The sequence below is a fragment of the Nicotiana tomentosiformis genome, chromosome 2 (genome assembly GCF_000390325.3).
Source record: "Nicotiana tomentosiformis chromosome 2, ASM39032v3, whole genome shotgun sequence".
In the NCBI taxonomy this organism is placed as follows: domain Eukaryota; kingdom Viridiplantae; phylum Streptophyta; class Magnoliopsida; order Solanales; family Solanaceae; genus Nicotiana; species Nicotiana tomentosiformis.
Window position 1 is genome coordinate 115,845,829 of NC_090813.1, and position 15,782 is coordinate 115,861,610.

At 37.1% G+C, this 15,782-nt stretch overlaps 1 protein-coding gene across 2 annotated transcripts in view; it reads right to left on the reverse strand.

Annotated features, from left to right (window-relative positions):
- Positions 1–3,384: 3,384 nt before the first annotated feature.
- The window catches only part of LOC104120480 (geraniol 8-hydroxylase-like), a 28,636-nt gene continuing 16,238 nt past the window's right edge, over positions 3,385–15,782 (reverse strand). Inside the window, exons 3-4 of one of the 2 annotated variants that reach the window (XM_070195990.1) lie at positions 12,316–12,375; positions 3,385–3,694 (exon numbers count right to left, since the gene is read on the reverse strand). In XM_070195990.1, the coding sequence (XP_070052091.1) occupies positions 3,395–3,694; positions 12,316–12,375 (360 nt within the window). In that variant the 3' untranslated portion in view covers positions 3,385–3,394. Of the gene's footprint in view, positions 3,695–11,540; positions 12,376–15,782 lie in introns of those variants that run through there. The other variant, XM_009632234.4, reaches the window with a different exon arrangement.

The window sequence follows — 15,782 nt, forward strand, 5'->3', positions numbered from 1 at the left end:
ATTTTTAGTTTTCCCTAGATCTCTCAGGTGCTCTCTCCGTTTCCTTTTTTTTTTCCTTTTCCGCGATTTTCCAGCACCCCTTTTTGTGTGTCCTCGTTTGCACACAAAATAATATAATTAGCGCACATCAACTTTTTTAATAGCGCTGAAGTACTTCGAATTTTTTCGAGGTTTTACATGGTCTCTCTTTTATCTTTAATATTCCTAATTCTTAGTAGTTGTCCTTTTGTGAAAAATAATATCTCTGTATCAATTCTTAGTATTTCCAAACTAGTTTCTTTTTCTTACTTCATAATGGAGTAACCTTTTTTGTTGGGATAGTTGATGAAACTTGATATATATATTATAATACTATTTCAGTTTTAATACATTCTTGGTCTAAAACTTTCTATTTATATTTTATATTGTGCTATAATAATGGGTTTTAACTAATCATTGTTATTACTTCTATATATCTTATCTCTAAGTTATTCTTATATTAATTTTATAATTCTCACGGAGCAAAATTAATATATAGTAACTACTGAATAAAATAGTGGAGTCAGAGTAATTTTTAGTAAGCTATAATTAAAAGTCGGTAATCTTGCTTGCCTCATTTTTAATTCTCACGGAGGAATTTTAGTCGCACGAGTATCGATTTTAGTAAAAATATTGTCACGAAGTTTTTACTCTTTTAGCACAATTCAGGCCAGAAAATATTTCGGTTTAACCGACACTAGTTTTAACTCAATTAATTACATAACCTCATAGAGTGTTATTAGTTGATTACTTCTTGGTGAGATAAGATATAATTGTATTAGCAATAAGCAATTATCCTTTAGAGAAATACATGTAGAAAGTGAGATTTTATTATAATATATTATCAAGTGAATTCAACGATTGCCAACTCTTTTAAATTACAAATCTTTCGAAAGTTATTTAATTTTGTTAAGTATTTAACAAGTTTTAATTCCACAAACTTTTCAACAATCTGATTGTCTCGAATAGTAGTTAAAATAATATAAGTCTGTAGAATATATTTTTCAATCTCTGTGGGACAATATCATAAATTATACTAGATTTTGACAAAGTGCGAGCAGGAAAATCCTATAAACATTGTCATCATCAAGCGCCACTGCTAGCCTCAATCTCAGTCTTCGTCAATGCTCGAAAATGGGGCCTTCCTGACCCGGAGAGTAAGCATGAGTATTCCCCCTCGGAAAATTTGGGGACTATATAGGCAGAGCAGGTGGTCGATGGTGAACCGACGAGACTCGATGTTATTCACAAAGTAATGGAGGAGGATCACAATCCTCCATAGAGACGGATGGATTTGCCCAAGGCACGCCTCGTATCTCTTGCAAAAATCTAAAACAACTAGGTCTATCGGGCCCAGTGTGAAAGGATAAGTGTAAATACTTAAATACCCCTTCATGTGGGTAGTAATAGCATCCTCGGGCCAGGGGACTACTACGTCCTTGCCTTTCCATTTATAGTCCTCTCAGACCGTTGGAAGGACGTCTTCGGTACCGGCGCATATATATCTCGATGCTCATTCACCCCGGTCCTTGGGTTTCTCGACCTTGAAGTCGTCCGCAATTGAACAACCCCCGGGAATAAATATTTTCAAGGGGGGCTCGAGAGTTGGTTCGGTGGCAGTCGACTTAGTCGCAGCCACTTCGGGAGCAACCGTCTCGAGAAAAACTATTTCGGGAGCGACCGCCTCAGTACCGGCGGCCGATTGGGAAGATGAAGAGGCAACTTTCTGAGGGACTGACTTGGAAGTTTTTGCCATTACTATCTGAGAAAGTTTGAAGATTTAAAGAAAAAGTATAGAGGTTTGGAGAAACAAGTTTGAAGGCTGAAGAACAGAGTAAGAAGATTCGAAAAAAATCTAGGTAAAAACCTAAGAACAACTATGAGGATTTGAAGATCAAAGATGAATATATGAAGGTTTGAAGAAAGTTCGAGATAGCTAGAGAATTCGAATGTGAAAGCTTGATCGGAAAGTGGAGAAAGAACATGGGGTAGAAGCTTTTATAGGGCAAGTAGGCGACGCTTTGCATTCGGAGGCAACCAGCCGATGATTAACACGTGTCCGAAGTCAGAACAACGCGACTGATGGGACGTTTCGATTTCTTCGTCGTAACGTACACAGGAAGGAACCAGAGAACATCTATCGTTTCTCATAGTTTCGGAAAACCTACTCTCTGAGAAACGAGAGGACTATCTATATACGGGTAAAATCGAGGCTAATGAGCACCCCGATTTCTTGGTGAGGCAAACGAAACAAGGACGTAACCACAAGGAATCAGAATCGAAGCCACGAGCCTCTTATATCAAGGCTCGAACAAAACACCTTCCTTCGGAGCCATCGAGACCACACCACCCAAATTCGGTTTGAGTTGCAAGACCTCGGAAAGCATTACAAAACGACCGCGCACGATTAACAAAGGGCCGTGATATCCGTGTCCAACTGGATATCACGGCATGAATCTCGGTGCGAATCGATAGCAAATCAGTAATTAGCGAAAAGAAAGATTTTTAGCTTTCTTAGAATTGTACATAGGGTAATACTCTCCTACTATATAAAGGGGAAACTAATTATTCAATAGACACACTATAACACGTATATCAAGGCAATATACATTTGTTTTCTCTGCTTCTAAAGGTTATTCAAAGTTCTTAATTTTGTTCATAGTTCTTCATAAGTGTTTGGTTCCGAACGAAGGCATGCTAATTGTTAGGCTCACAACCGAGCCCGGACTCGATACTACTACTGGTTTGGCCATTTATTCTATCTTTAACCTGTTCATCTAACGTTATTAATCACTTGTATTGAATTAGTTTACATATCCTTAAACCGCGTATAAATTGAATTATTATTATTCAAAACAGTGTTATACCTCGATCTCCTAAGAAATGCAGAGAGAGCAAGCCCTTTTATAATCTAAATTTGATCTTGAGAGATAAGTTAGGATATTTAGACTTCTAATACCATGATAATATAAGCTCCTGTCATTATATACTAGTACAAAAAACAAAAACATCCTTACTTAGGAGGGCTACACATAACAAATCATAAACTAATATGGTAATATATAGATAATAGTAACATGTGGAACTTCAATATTCATGACTGATATCAAGAATCCCCAATGCCTTACATGGCTAATCTGGAGCGGACAGTTATAGCAGAACAGGAACAGCTCGTAAAGGACGTGCTCTCGCTAGAGTAATGCCAAACCTTTCTTCCACATCCAAATCCTCTGGTGCAATATCGCCTTCAGCTTTTCAATCAAATGAATTCAATAGGAAATGTTCTATTTGCCGAAGGTATCCCCGGGCAAATTCTCCTACTAGCACCAAATGGAATGAATTCAAAATCCTGGCCACGAACGTCCATTTTTGAACCCTAAAACCTCTCAGGCTTAAATACCAAAGGCTCTTCCCATATAGTCGGGTCACGGCCTATTGACCATAGATTCACTAAAACTTGAGAGGCTCTAGGGACAAAGTACCCACATGCCTGAACGTCTTGATCTACCTTGCGAATCATAAAGGGAACTGTTGGGTACATCCGCAAGGTTTCTTTAACTATGCACTGTAAGCAAGGGAGACGAGCAACATCAGCTTCTTCTACTATCTTGCCTTTGCCAATAACTTCTGCAAGCTCGGCTTTAGCTTTTTCCATTATGTCTGGTTTTCTCATGATCTCTCCCATGGCCCATAACTAACTCTAAGAAAATATAACTAACTCTAAGGGATGAAAAGGTCCAGCAATGTAGACAGAAGGTTTATACTTACAATGTGATAAATCATGGTGATGTACTCGTCTAAGTTGAATGTTCCATTGATTCTTTCATAATTCTAAGGCAATAAATATGTGTATTCTTTTCAACATAAATAGAACAATGTGGCATACGACAATAGCTTCTTTCTTATTATTCATTACACTTAATATGATGGACAAATCTCTGCAATTTGGCCAAAGAGGAACTGAGGAATGGTAAATTATGTCCAGTAGCATATGCTAATAAATTAGCCGACTTTCAGCTAATTGTCAAATAAAGCTATTCGCGTTATAATATGAAACTTGAAGGAGATTTGAAGCAAATATTCCAGTAAATCAAGCCTGTTGCGGAAGTCAAATGTATATAGTGTGAATGAGCCACAACTACTATACCAAAATTATGACAACCACTAAATAATAAACAAGACAATAAGACAATAATAAAATAACACTAGAATTTACGAGGTTCGGCCAATTTTGCCTACTTCCTCGGACACAATCAATATTTTATTCCACTCCAAAATTACAAGTGAAATAATACTAAAGAGAGAAGATACAAATGCCTTAAGAAGATAAAAGGTAAATGAGAGGTGGGTTTAAATCCTAAACATTAGGCCTCCTTTTATAGGGTGAGATTCCCATTCAAAATTGTCATCCACCGATGTGGTACTTTTGCCAATTTTAACAAATCTCCACCTTGGCAAAAATCCACATCTTCAATTTTCTCTCAATAACAAATTTTGGTTGTGTCTTCATCTTCAATCTTTAGTGTTCAACAATGTTGATCAAATCCAAACAATGTTGAAACTTGACCGCAGTCACCACTTTTGTCAGCATATCAACAGGGTTCTCCGTAGTATGAATTTTCTTCACCGTGACTCCATCTTCTTCTATGATTTCTCGTACGAAATGATACCGAACATGAATGTGCTTCGTCCTTGCATGATAAACTTGGTTCTTCGCTAATTGAATAGCACTTTGACTATCACAAAAAATTATAATATTTTTTTGTTCAATACCAAGCTCCTTTAGCAACCCCTGAAGCCAAATTGCCTCCTTCACAGCCTCTGTAATAGCCATGTACTCTGCCTCTGTTGTAGACAAAGCAACTGTTGATTGCAAAGTAGACTTCCAACTAACTAGTGCCTTTGCAAAAGTAAACACATAACCAGTAGTTGACCTTCGTTTGTCCAGATCACCAGCAAAATCTGAGTCACAATATCCAACTACATACCGATTTCCTTCCTGCTCAAAAACTAACCCAACATCTACAGTACTATGAATATACCGTAGAATCCATTTCACAGCTTGCCAATGCTCCTTTCCTGGATTATGCATATATCTTCTAATAACTCCAACGGCTTGTGAAATGTCAGGTCTCGTACAAACCATTGCATACATCAAGCTACCAACAGCATTTGCGTATGGTACCCTCGACATATACTCCTGTTCAGTTTCATCCTTTGGCGACATAGTAGTACTTAGCTTAAAATGGGGAGCAAGTGGCGTACTAATTGGCTTAGTCTTCTTATCTATGCCAAAACAATGTAGTACTCTCTTCAAATATTCTTTCTGAGATAAACAGAGTTTCTTTGAACGTCTATCTCTTATTATCTCCATGCCAAGAATTTTCTTTGCCTCACCCAGATCCTTCATCTCGAACTCCTCCTTCAGTTGAATCTTCAACTTATCAATTTCTTCCGAATTCTTGGAAGTTATCAACATATCATCAACATATAGGAGAAGATATACAAAGGAACCATCATTAAGTTTGCGCAAATACACACAATGATCGTATTTGCTTCTCTTGTACCCTTACCGCAACATAAACTTGTCAAATCGCTTGTACCATTGTCTAGAAGATTGTTTCAATCCGTACAACGATTTTTCAAGTTTGCATACCATATTTTCTTTTCCAGCAACTTTGAATCCTTCTGGCTGAGTCATGTAGATTTCCTCCTCCAAGTTTCCATGTAAAAACGCAGTTTTTACATCCATCTGAACTAGTTCCAAATCCAACAGTGCTACCAAAGCCAACATAATTCTAATGGAGGAATGTTTTACAACTGGAGAAAATACTTCATTGTAATCAATTTCCTCCTTTTGAGCATATCCTTTGGCCACCAATCTTGCTTTGTAGCGAACATCTTCTTGGTTAGGAAATCCTTCTTTCTTTGCAAATACCCATTTGCACCCAATTGCTTTCTTTCCCTTCGGGAGATTGGCCAATTTCCATGTATGATTCTGATGAAGGGACTGCATTTCTTCATTCATGGCAATCCTCCACTTATCTTCTTCTGAACTTTGGATTGCGTCTTTATAAGTGGTAGGAACACCATCAGCTACAATTGAGGTTGCACAAGCAACCGTCTCTATGAGACGAACATGTTTCATTATTGTCCTTTTTGGCCTGTTGGTTGCTATTGATTCAAGTTGTTGTCGAAGTTCCTGAGTTGGAATCTCCCTTTCTACTGGCTCTTCTTCCAGAGGGTAATCTTCATGAGTTTCCTCCTCTGCTTCTTGTGTAGGAAAAATAAATTTTCCCTCAAACTCCACCTGCTTTGATGCACCACCAGTTTGTTTGACATCTTCAACTGTCACCTTATCTGTTATGGCAGATTCATCAAAGGTAACATCTCTGCTGAATATAATATTCCTTGTCTCTGGACACCATAAGCGGTATCCTTTGACTCCAGAAGTAATCCCCATAAATATAGCCTTCTTTGCTCTCGGATCCAATTTTGACTCTTTCACATGATAGTATGCAATTGAGCCAAACACGTGCAAAGAGTCATAATCTACAGCAGGTTTTTCATACCATTTTTCAAATGGTGTCTTGCCATCAATAGCAGCAGATGGTAGACGATTAATGAGGTGGCATGCATATGTAATTGCCTCAGCCCAAAATTCTTTGCCCAAGCCAGCATTGGACAACATACACCGTACCTTCTCCAGTAAAGTCCGGTTCATACATTCTGCCACTCCATTCTGTTGTGGTGTATGTCTGACAGTGAAGTGTCGGACGATTCCATCATTTTCACAGACCTTATTGAAATGATCATTTTTGTATTCACCTCCATTGTCTGTGCGAATACACTTGATCCTCCTGCATGTTTGATTCTCCACCATCGTTTTCCATTTGAGAAATATTCCCAACACTTCATCTTTCTTCTTCATTGTATACACCCACACTCTTCGGAAAAAATCATCAACAAAGGTTACAAAATAGTGCTTCCCACCCAATGAAGGTGTTTTGGAAGCACCCCAAACATCAGAGTGTACATAATCCAAAATGCCTTTAGTATTATGGATCGTTGTACCAAATTTAACCCTTGTCTGTTTCCCTTTGACACAATGCTCGCAAAACTCCAAGTTGCAAGTCTTTACGCCTTTTAACAATCCTTGATTAGATAGAGCTTTCAAGGATTTCCCTCCAGCATGTCCCAAGCGCATGTGCCATAGCCTGGTTGCTTCTGCCTCTTTGTCATCACTGGATGTCACTGTTGCTGTCCCAATAACTGTGCTACCACGATAGCAGTACATGTTATTGTTCTTCCGATTGGCCTTCATTACCACTAGTGCACCGGAGCATATTCTCATCACTCCATTTTCTGCAATGATTTTGAACCCTTTTGATTCTAGGGCTCCCACAGAGATGAGATTCTTCTTCAAACCCGGTACATATCGAACATCTGTTAATGTTCTGATCATTCCATCATGGCTCCTTAATCTTATTGAACCAATGCCATATGAGGTAAGAGGGTTGTTATCCGCTGTGTGGATGACTCCATATTCTCCTTCTTGAAAATTCACGAACCAGTCCTTGTTGGGACACATATGATAGCTACAAGCTGAATCCATCAACCATATGTCTGATGATGTTGATAACTCTGTTGTAACTAATGAGAAGTCTGAATCATCACAATCAGCTACATTTAAATCCATAATGGCCTTTCCATTGTTATGTCTGGCCTTATTCTTCAACTTTGGACAGTCTTTCTTCCAGTGTCCCTTTTCTCGACAAAAGGCACATTCATCTTTGCTGGGTCTAGATCTCGACTTGGATCTTCCCTTCTTAGTCCTCGTTTGATTTTGAGGACGACCACTCACAATTAGTGCTTCTCCTTCTCCGCCCTTCTGTTTTTCTCCCTTTCTTTGTTCATAGCTGTACAAAGCCGAACAAACTTCTCTGAGAGAAATTTCGTCATTTCCATGGAGTAGAGTAGTTTCAAGGTGCTCGTACTCATTAGGAAGTGACCCCAACAACATCAAGGCCAAGTCACCATCATCAAAAGTTGCATCCATATTTTGCAAATCTGTGACCAACTTATTGAAACTGGTGATATGTTCATTCATTGTGGTACCAGGAACATAGGTGAAGCGAAACAGTCTCTTCTTCATGTACAATTTATTTTGACTGTTTTTCTTCAAAAATTTATCCTCCAGTGCTTTCCATAATTTACTTGCAGAAGTTTCCTTTGTGTATGGATATTTCTGCTCTCTAGCAAGGTAGGATCGAATGGTACCGCAAGCAACACGATTGATAATTTTCCAATCTTCTTCTCCAATAACATCTGGCTTCTTTTCTTCAATGGCAAGATCTAGCCCTTGTTGAAAAAGAACATCTAGAACCTCGCCTTGCCACATCCCAAAATGTCCTGACCCGTCAAAAATTTCTACCGCAAATTTCGCATTTGACACAATTCTTGTCATAAGCGAAGATGCCAACGATGACGTATTATTGACACTTGATGTAGATTCTTCTTGTTTACTGTCTCCCATTTTGACACAAATATTATTTAGTAGCTGACGACACAAATCAAGATTATTTCCTTTCTGGTGTGGAAGATCAGACTAAGCTGCAACCACAGAGCATACTCAGACAGAACCTTGACTCAGTTACCAAGATAGATCTTTTCTGATGTGGAAGATCAGACTATGCTGCAACCACAGAGCATACTTAGACAGTACCTTGGCTCTGATACCAATTGTTGCGGAAGCCAAATGTATATAGTGTGAATGAGTCACAACTACTATACCAAAAATTATGACAACCACTAAATAATAAACAAGACAATAAGACAACAATAAAAGAACACCAGAATTTACGAGGTTCGGCCAATTTTGCCTACTTCCTCGGACACAATCAATATTTTATTCCACTCCAAAATTACAAGTGAAATAATACTAAAGAGAGAAGATACAAATGCCTTAAGAAGATAAAAGGCAAATGAGAGGTGTATTTAAATCCTAAACATTAGGCCTCCTTTTATAGGGTGAAATTCTCATTCAAAATTGTCATCCACCGATGTGGTACTTTTGCCAATTTCAACAAATCTCCACCTTGGCAAAATTCCACATCTTCAATTTTCTCTCAATAACAAATTTTGGTTGTGTCTTCATCTTCAATCTTTAGTGTTCAACAATGTTGATCAAATCCAAACAATGTTGAAACTTGACCGCAGTCACCACTTTTGTCAGCATATCAGCAGGGTTCTCCGTAGTATGAATTTTCTTCACCGTGACTCCACCTTCTTCTATGATTTCTCGTACGAAATGATACCGAACATCAATGTGCTTCGTCCTTGCATGATAAACTTGGTTCTTCGCTAATTGAATAGCACTTTGACTATCACAAAAAATTGTAATATTTTTTTGTTCAATACCAAGCTCCTTTAGCAACCCCTGAAGCCAAATTGCCTCCTTCACAGCCTCCGTAATAGCCATGTACTCTGCCTCTGTTGTAGACAAAGCAACTGTTGACTGCAAAGTAGACTTCCAACTAACTGGTGCCTTTGCAAAAGTAAACACATAACCAGTAGTTGACCTTCGTTTGTCCAGATCACCCGCAAAATCTGAGTCACAATATCCAACTACAGACCGATTGCCTTCCTGCTCAAAAACTAACCCAACATCTACAGTACTATGAATATACCGTAGAATCCATTTCACAGCTTGCCAATGCTCCTTTCCTGGATTATGCATATATCTGCTAATAACTCCAACGGCTTGTGAAATGTCAGGTCTCGTACAAACCATTGCATACATCAAGCTACCAACAACATTTGCGTATGGTACCCTTGACATATACTCCTGTTCAGTTTCATCCTTTGGCGACATAGTAGTACTTAGCTTAAAATGGGGAGCAAGTGGCGTACTAATTGGCTTAGTCTTCTTACCGACTATCAACTGGCAGCCATATAGCAGAGAATTGATAGTGATTAATGGTGTGTTTGGTATAACGGAAAATATTTTCCGTAGATTTTCTTGGAAAATAAGTAGTAATCTTATTCATTTTGCGGTGTTTGGTACGCAAATTAAGGAAAATAATTTTTCAAGAGTATTCATAAATAATTTAGATACAATAAACATGAAGTCTTAAACTTTCGAACCAATAACCTTTCGAACCCACAAATTTCATAAACTTCCGAAACGCTAAATTTTCGAAACCGCGAAATTTCGAACCCGTAAACTTTCAAACACATAAACCTCCGTACTCATAACTTTGGAACTTGTAAACCGAAAGATGAAAAACTAAAATTGAAAATATATAAAAAAAAAAATTTTAAAAGGGATGGGGGGGGGGGGAGTGGGATGGATGGTGCAGAAAAAAAAACATAAATTTAAAAATTACAAAAAAAAAAAAAATTTGTACGGGGTGGGGGCAGTGGGGATGGGATGGGGGTGAGTGGGGCAGAAAAACGAAAAAACAAAAATTTGAAATTACAAAAAAGAAATAAGAAAAAAAAGTTTTTTGCGGGGTGGAGTGTACGGTTGGTGGTTGGTGGTGACGAAAAAAAATTAAAATTAAAAAAAAAAAAAAAAAACCTTTTTGGAGAAGAAGGTGGGTTAGGTGGTGGGTGTGAGGGTGTGGGTGGGTGAGTGAGGATGGAGAAGGTTGAGAAGTCTCTTATTTTTCAAAACATTTAAGAAAAGTGTGCATTGATTGCATCTGCAATTGTTCTGCTGGAGAAGGCCAAATCTTGCTTTTGGATAACTTCTTTTGCCACCGCTGATGAAGATACAACCACTGTCCTTATTTGGCCCAATCTGAGGCTGATTATAGGGTCATATTTTTCAGCTAGCTTCCCGAGGGACTGGTGGGGTTGACCACCAAGAATGTTGTGAAGATTTCCAATCATTGGTAGTGGAATTGGTCCTGGTGGAAGTTTTTCGTTACATCTGTTGCTTATTGAAAGGCAAGAAATGCAATAAAGTCCAGGCAAGTAATAATCCACCCACAATGGCTAAGTAATCCATAGGTAATAATCCAGAGTACGAGCTTTACGTTATCTAGTGGTTAAAATACTGTATCTTTCTGCTAACTATGGCGGATACAAATTTGTGGAGAAGATGTCAAGCAGTAGAGGTGTTTGGACTATGGAAAAGACAATGCTTGCTCTATGTATGATTGATGCATTATATTAATATTAATAATATTATCTTTTTTGAATTTAAAAAAAATAAAATAAAATTCTTGCGCCATGTGAGCCCTGCAGCACTATTCAAATATTTTTCTTTAAGGGGGAGGGGATCTAATTACAGAAACCTTCCTTGAGGTTTAGAATTAATAGTACTGTTACTTTTAACATGGTCTCACATATTACAACTTCTGCTTTCTGGTTTCAATATTTCTTTTTAACATTCCGAAGTTGTCCACACAAGATGTACCACTAGTTCTAGCATGGGGTTTACGCCCCATGTCCCCGAAGAGATGTGCAGAGAAACCAAACCCTTCTTCAATCTGAATTCACTAACGGCTCTGAAGTAAGTCAGGATCTTTAGACATATCATACTTTGATAATATGAACCCTTGTCATTATACTTATATAAGAGTAAACAAGTACAAAAAATAAGAGTCCATGCTTAGGAGGTTTGCACACACAAATCATAAACTAATTTATTAGCATGTGCAACTTCATTATTCATGACTAAGGTATAACGTCAAGACTCCAAATTATTAGGTTTTGGGTGTTGGCTTGAAGCCGACATTATATTTATAGCGGAATAGGGACAGCTAGTAAAGGAATTGATCTCGCTAGTGAAATGCCAAACCTTTCTTCCACATCCAAATCCTCTGGTGCAATATCCCCTTCAGCTTTCCAATCAAATGAATTCAATAATGAACCCAACATTACAGACAATGTCCTGGTTGCCAAAGGTAACCCCGGGCAAATTCTTCGACCGGCACCAAATGGAATGAGCTCAAAATCATGGCCAAAAACATCCATTTTCACATCCCAAAATCTTTCTGGCTTAAATGCCAAAGGATCCTCCCAAATAGTTGGGTCGCGCCCCATTGACCATACGTGCACTAACACTTGAGAGCCTTTTGGAATGAAGTATCCACACGCCTCAACGTCTTGATCTACCTTTCGAATCAAAAGGGGAACTGCTGGGTGTATTCGCAAGGTTTCTTTAACTATGCACTGCAAATAAGGGAGACGAGCAACATCAGCTTCTTCTATTACCTTGCCTTTGCCAATAACTTGTGCAAGCTCCTCTTTAGCTTTTCTCATAATACTATCTGGTTTTCTCATGACCTCTACCATTGCCCATTCTAATGTATTTGAAGTTGTGTCAGTTCCAGCAATGAAAAGGTCCTGCAATATAACTAACTATAAGGGATATATGCAGAAATTAATAAATAGAAGGTTTATACTTGTCTAAATTGATTGTGCTATTGATTCTTTTCTTTATAAATTTGCTTATATAAGGTAGCAAGTATATAATGGATACTCTCATAATTCTGAGGCCGCAGTGAATAATATGTATTGTTTTTTTCAACATAAATAAAACAATGTGGCATACGATTTCTTCCCCTATTATCTATTACACTTACTATGATGAATATAAATCGCTTCAATTTGTCCAAAGAGGAAGGTAAACTATGAGTCTATGACCAGTAACATACGCTAGTAAAGGTCAAACACAGATATTACACGACTTCCTACTAATCTATATATATATATATATATATATATAAATAAAGGAAGGACATGAGAGCAGTGGCGAAACTAGAAAATATTTCAAGGGTGTTCAAACTTGAACAAGAAAAATAAAAATTGTGGAGAGTGGAGCTCAAAACCGCAACCATGAGGCCCTCTTGACCACCCTTTGCCACTGAGCTATAATTCTTTATTGTTGTAAGGGTGTTCAATATATATTACATACATATAAATCCAAAATTTTACCTATATCCGCAATGTTAATTTTGTGACATTTTCCGACGAACCGTTGCTACACTGTAGCTTCGCCCATGCATGAGAGAGGTGATGTGGCATCTCTATTTTTATCTTTTTTTCTCATTATTGTTTTTGACTTTTTACTTTCAAACTTTCCATTTTAATTATTTAAGAACTCCATACCGTAACGCCATAACTCAGTTGCACGTCTTCATTGGGATCATGACTTTTTAATATCCATAACCTCCAATTTATTTATTTTCTCATCGTAACCTCCAATTGTTTGACTCTTCTTGTTCATTACAGTAATACATGAGGCTCAATAGTTGCAACGTTTACTAATCCAACTTTTCATATTCTCGACCTCCTTATTTCCTGCATTCTTCCGATCGAACAAGCAAACATTGCAACTTTTACTCGCGAATCTCTGTCACCATTATATATGCTTCGTGGGTTTTCCTCCGTTACCAGCTTCACAATTACAGATCAAAACAAAAAAATACAATTAAACCTGCTTCATACCAGTCGATTTGGAGGCTATTCTTCTTCTTTATCGTGTTCTGATAAATACTCAGTGCTTCTACTCACGGATTCAAAAGTTCATATTTTTTTTCAGATAGTCGGCAATATGGACGGCCAATTCTATAATAATTTACAAATATGGCAATGGCGGTTTTGCAAGAACTCTGGTGGTGATGGTGACGAGGGTGGTACTAATTAACGTGTTGTCACTTTCTTCGTACTTTGTTTTAAATGAATATAATATTCGGAACCTAACAAGTTCTTTTCCTGCAAAATTTTTGGTGTTATTCGTGGCATGTACCGATGTACGTACTAAATATCCTTGTAACTAAAACAACTTGCCAAATGCGTTATGACCTTTACATCTTTCTGTAGCGGTTACAGATCCCTTTCCATGGGAATAGATCTTTCAAAATCTTTTGGAATGGGTCTGCATGTTTACTGTTCTTCTCTAATTCTTATTCTATGTTCTTTTATACTCAATAAATTATTATCATTATTTTTTTCCTTTTAAAGTTTTGGCTATTGGTCGTTGTAGTCGTGACCTGATTTTATACGAAAGGCAAAAGATGGTGATTCAGATGTTACGAGATTTACAGGAAGCTTCTCCTCAAAAAGTAATGGCTTCAACTCTATTCACTTTACTTGTAATTATGAACTTATGCAATTAGTATTCCTTACTTTTCTATTGTCTTTTTACATGTATTTAAGACTTTTTCAAACTATAAATGCTAAAAATTATATCATTTGTTAGTACTCTTTCCTGTTTTTGTTTCCTATTTACATTTATATTACTTAGAAATGTTGTACTTTTGATCTTTATTTGAGACTTTTTCTGTTAGTTTGTGGAGTTTCTTTCTTCCTTCTTTTGTTTATCGTTTTCATATTTATTGACTTCAGGTTTGTGTTTGTTTTTGCAGGTTGGTCGGTATATGAATTTGGTGGATTTGGATTGTTTTTTTTGAAGATATTATTAAAGTTGTTTTGAAGACATTCTCGAGTTTTGGTCAATTTGTTGTAGTTTAGGAATAAAAAAATCTTCTCTTTCTCTTTTGCTTTAAAGGCAAATGGAGAATGTTGTAGGAAGAATTTAACTATGTTTATCATGCACTTTTCGATCAATTGTACCTCTTTTATAGTCTATTAGTAGTATAATTTTGATTTATGTGGAAAAGTGAGTTTATCTTTTTGGAGTAAAATAATTGCTATAGAGTGAAAAAGGAAAAAAAAATGGAAGAAATGAATAAGGAAAGAAGAGCGGAAAAGGAAATGAAGAATCATGTGGGAAAAAGAAAATGAGATTCATTTGTCGAAAGGGGAAGTGTATTTGTCTTCTTGATTTCCTTCAGCCTTTGCACTTTACTTTTCCTGATGACAATTGTAGCCATTTGAAATTATTACTAATAGAGTTTTCAAGAAATTATCATTGATGCACCTCGGAAAATTAGGATCTTCCTCCCATGAGTTTTAGTTGTTGACTATGAAATTTTTGAAGAAGATATAATTAAGGTTATTGGAGTTAGATTATTCACAGTTTCTTTACGTGCGTATAAAATTTAAAATTCTGTGAATACTCTCATATTGTCTATTTAGTTCTCAAATGATTATTGAGTAATAATGAGTTTCTTTTCATGAATAAATATGAATTGATATTAATACTTGTACTGAGTTGTATTGGTTTCTCCGTCCCAAAAACTAATTATAAAAGGTTGTCCGGTGCACTAAGCTTCTGTTATGTGTGGGGTCCGAGAAAATGGGTCGGACCAAAAGATAATTATGTTTTTCTTTTTATCAATTTCTATGGTGTCGGCTCATTGTGAAGATTTTATTTTCTATTTCTTAATTATTTTGGTAGTATATTGATAAATGATGAAAAGTGCATATTTTTGTGTATATTTGCATATTAATTCTTGTGTGAGTCGTGGAAGTTATATGATTTTTAAAGTGAAATATACTCATTACATGTTTTTATATGTAGGAACGAGTTCGGATGAAAGTAGAATAAAATAAGAAGAAATATCGCAAAACGGAAGTGAGGTAGCAAAAATTGGGAACTCGTCTATGCCCGTGCATTGCGCGAGGGCAGACACACCAAAGGAGACAATTGCAAGCACAAAACAGCGAAGTAAAGCGAAGGCACGGATAGCTTCGCGAACTGAAAAATTGTAAAAGCTCAGTCCGCGTCCATGGGCGCGCGATGCGCTAAGGCAGACGCGGATTCCAGCTCTCCTATCCGAAATTTGATTGTATTGGACGGCCCTTTACCCTACCTAGGTCATATAAATACACACTAAACATAATTT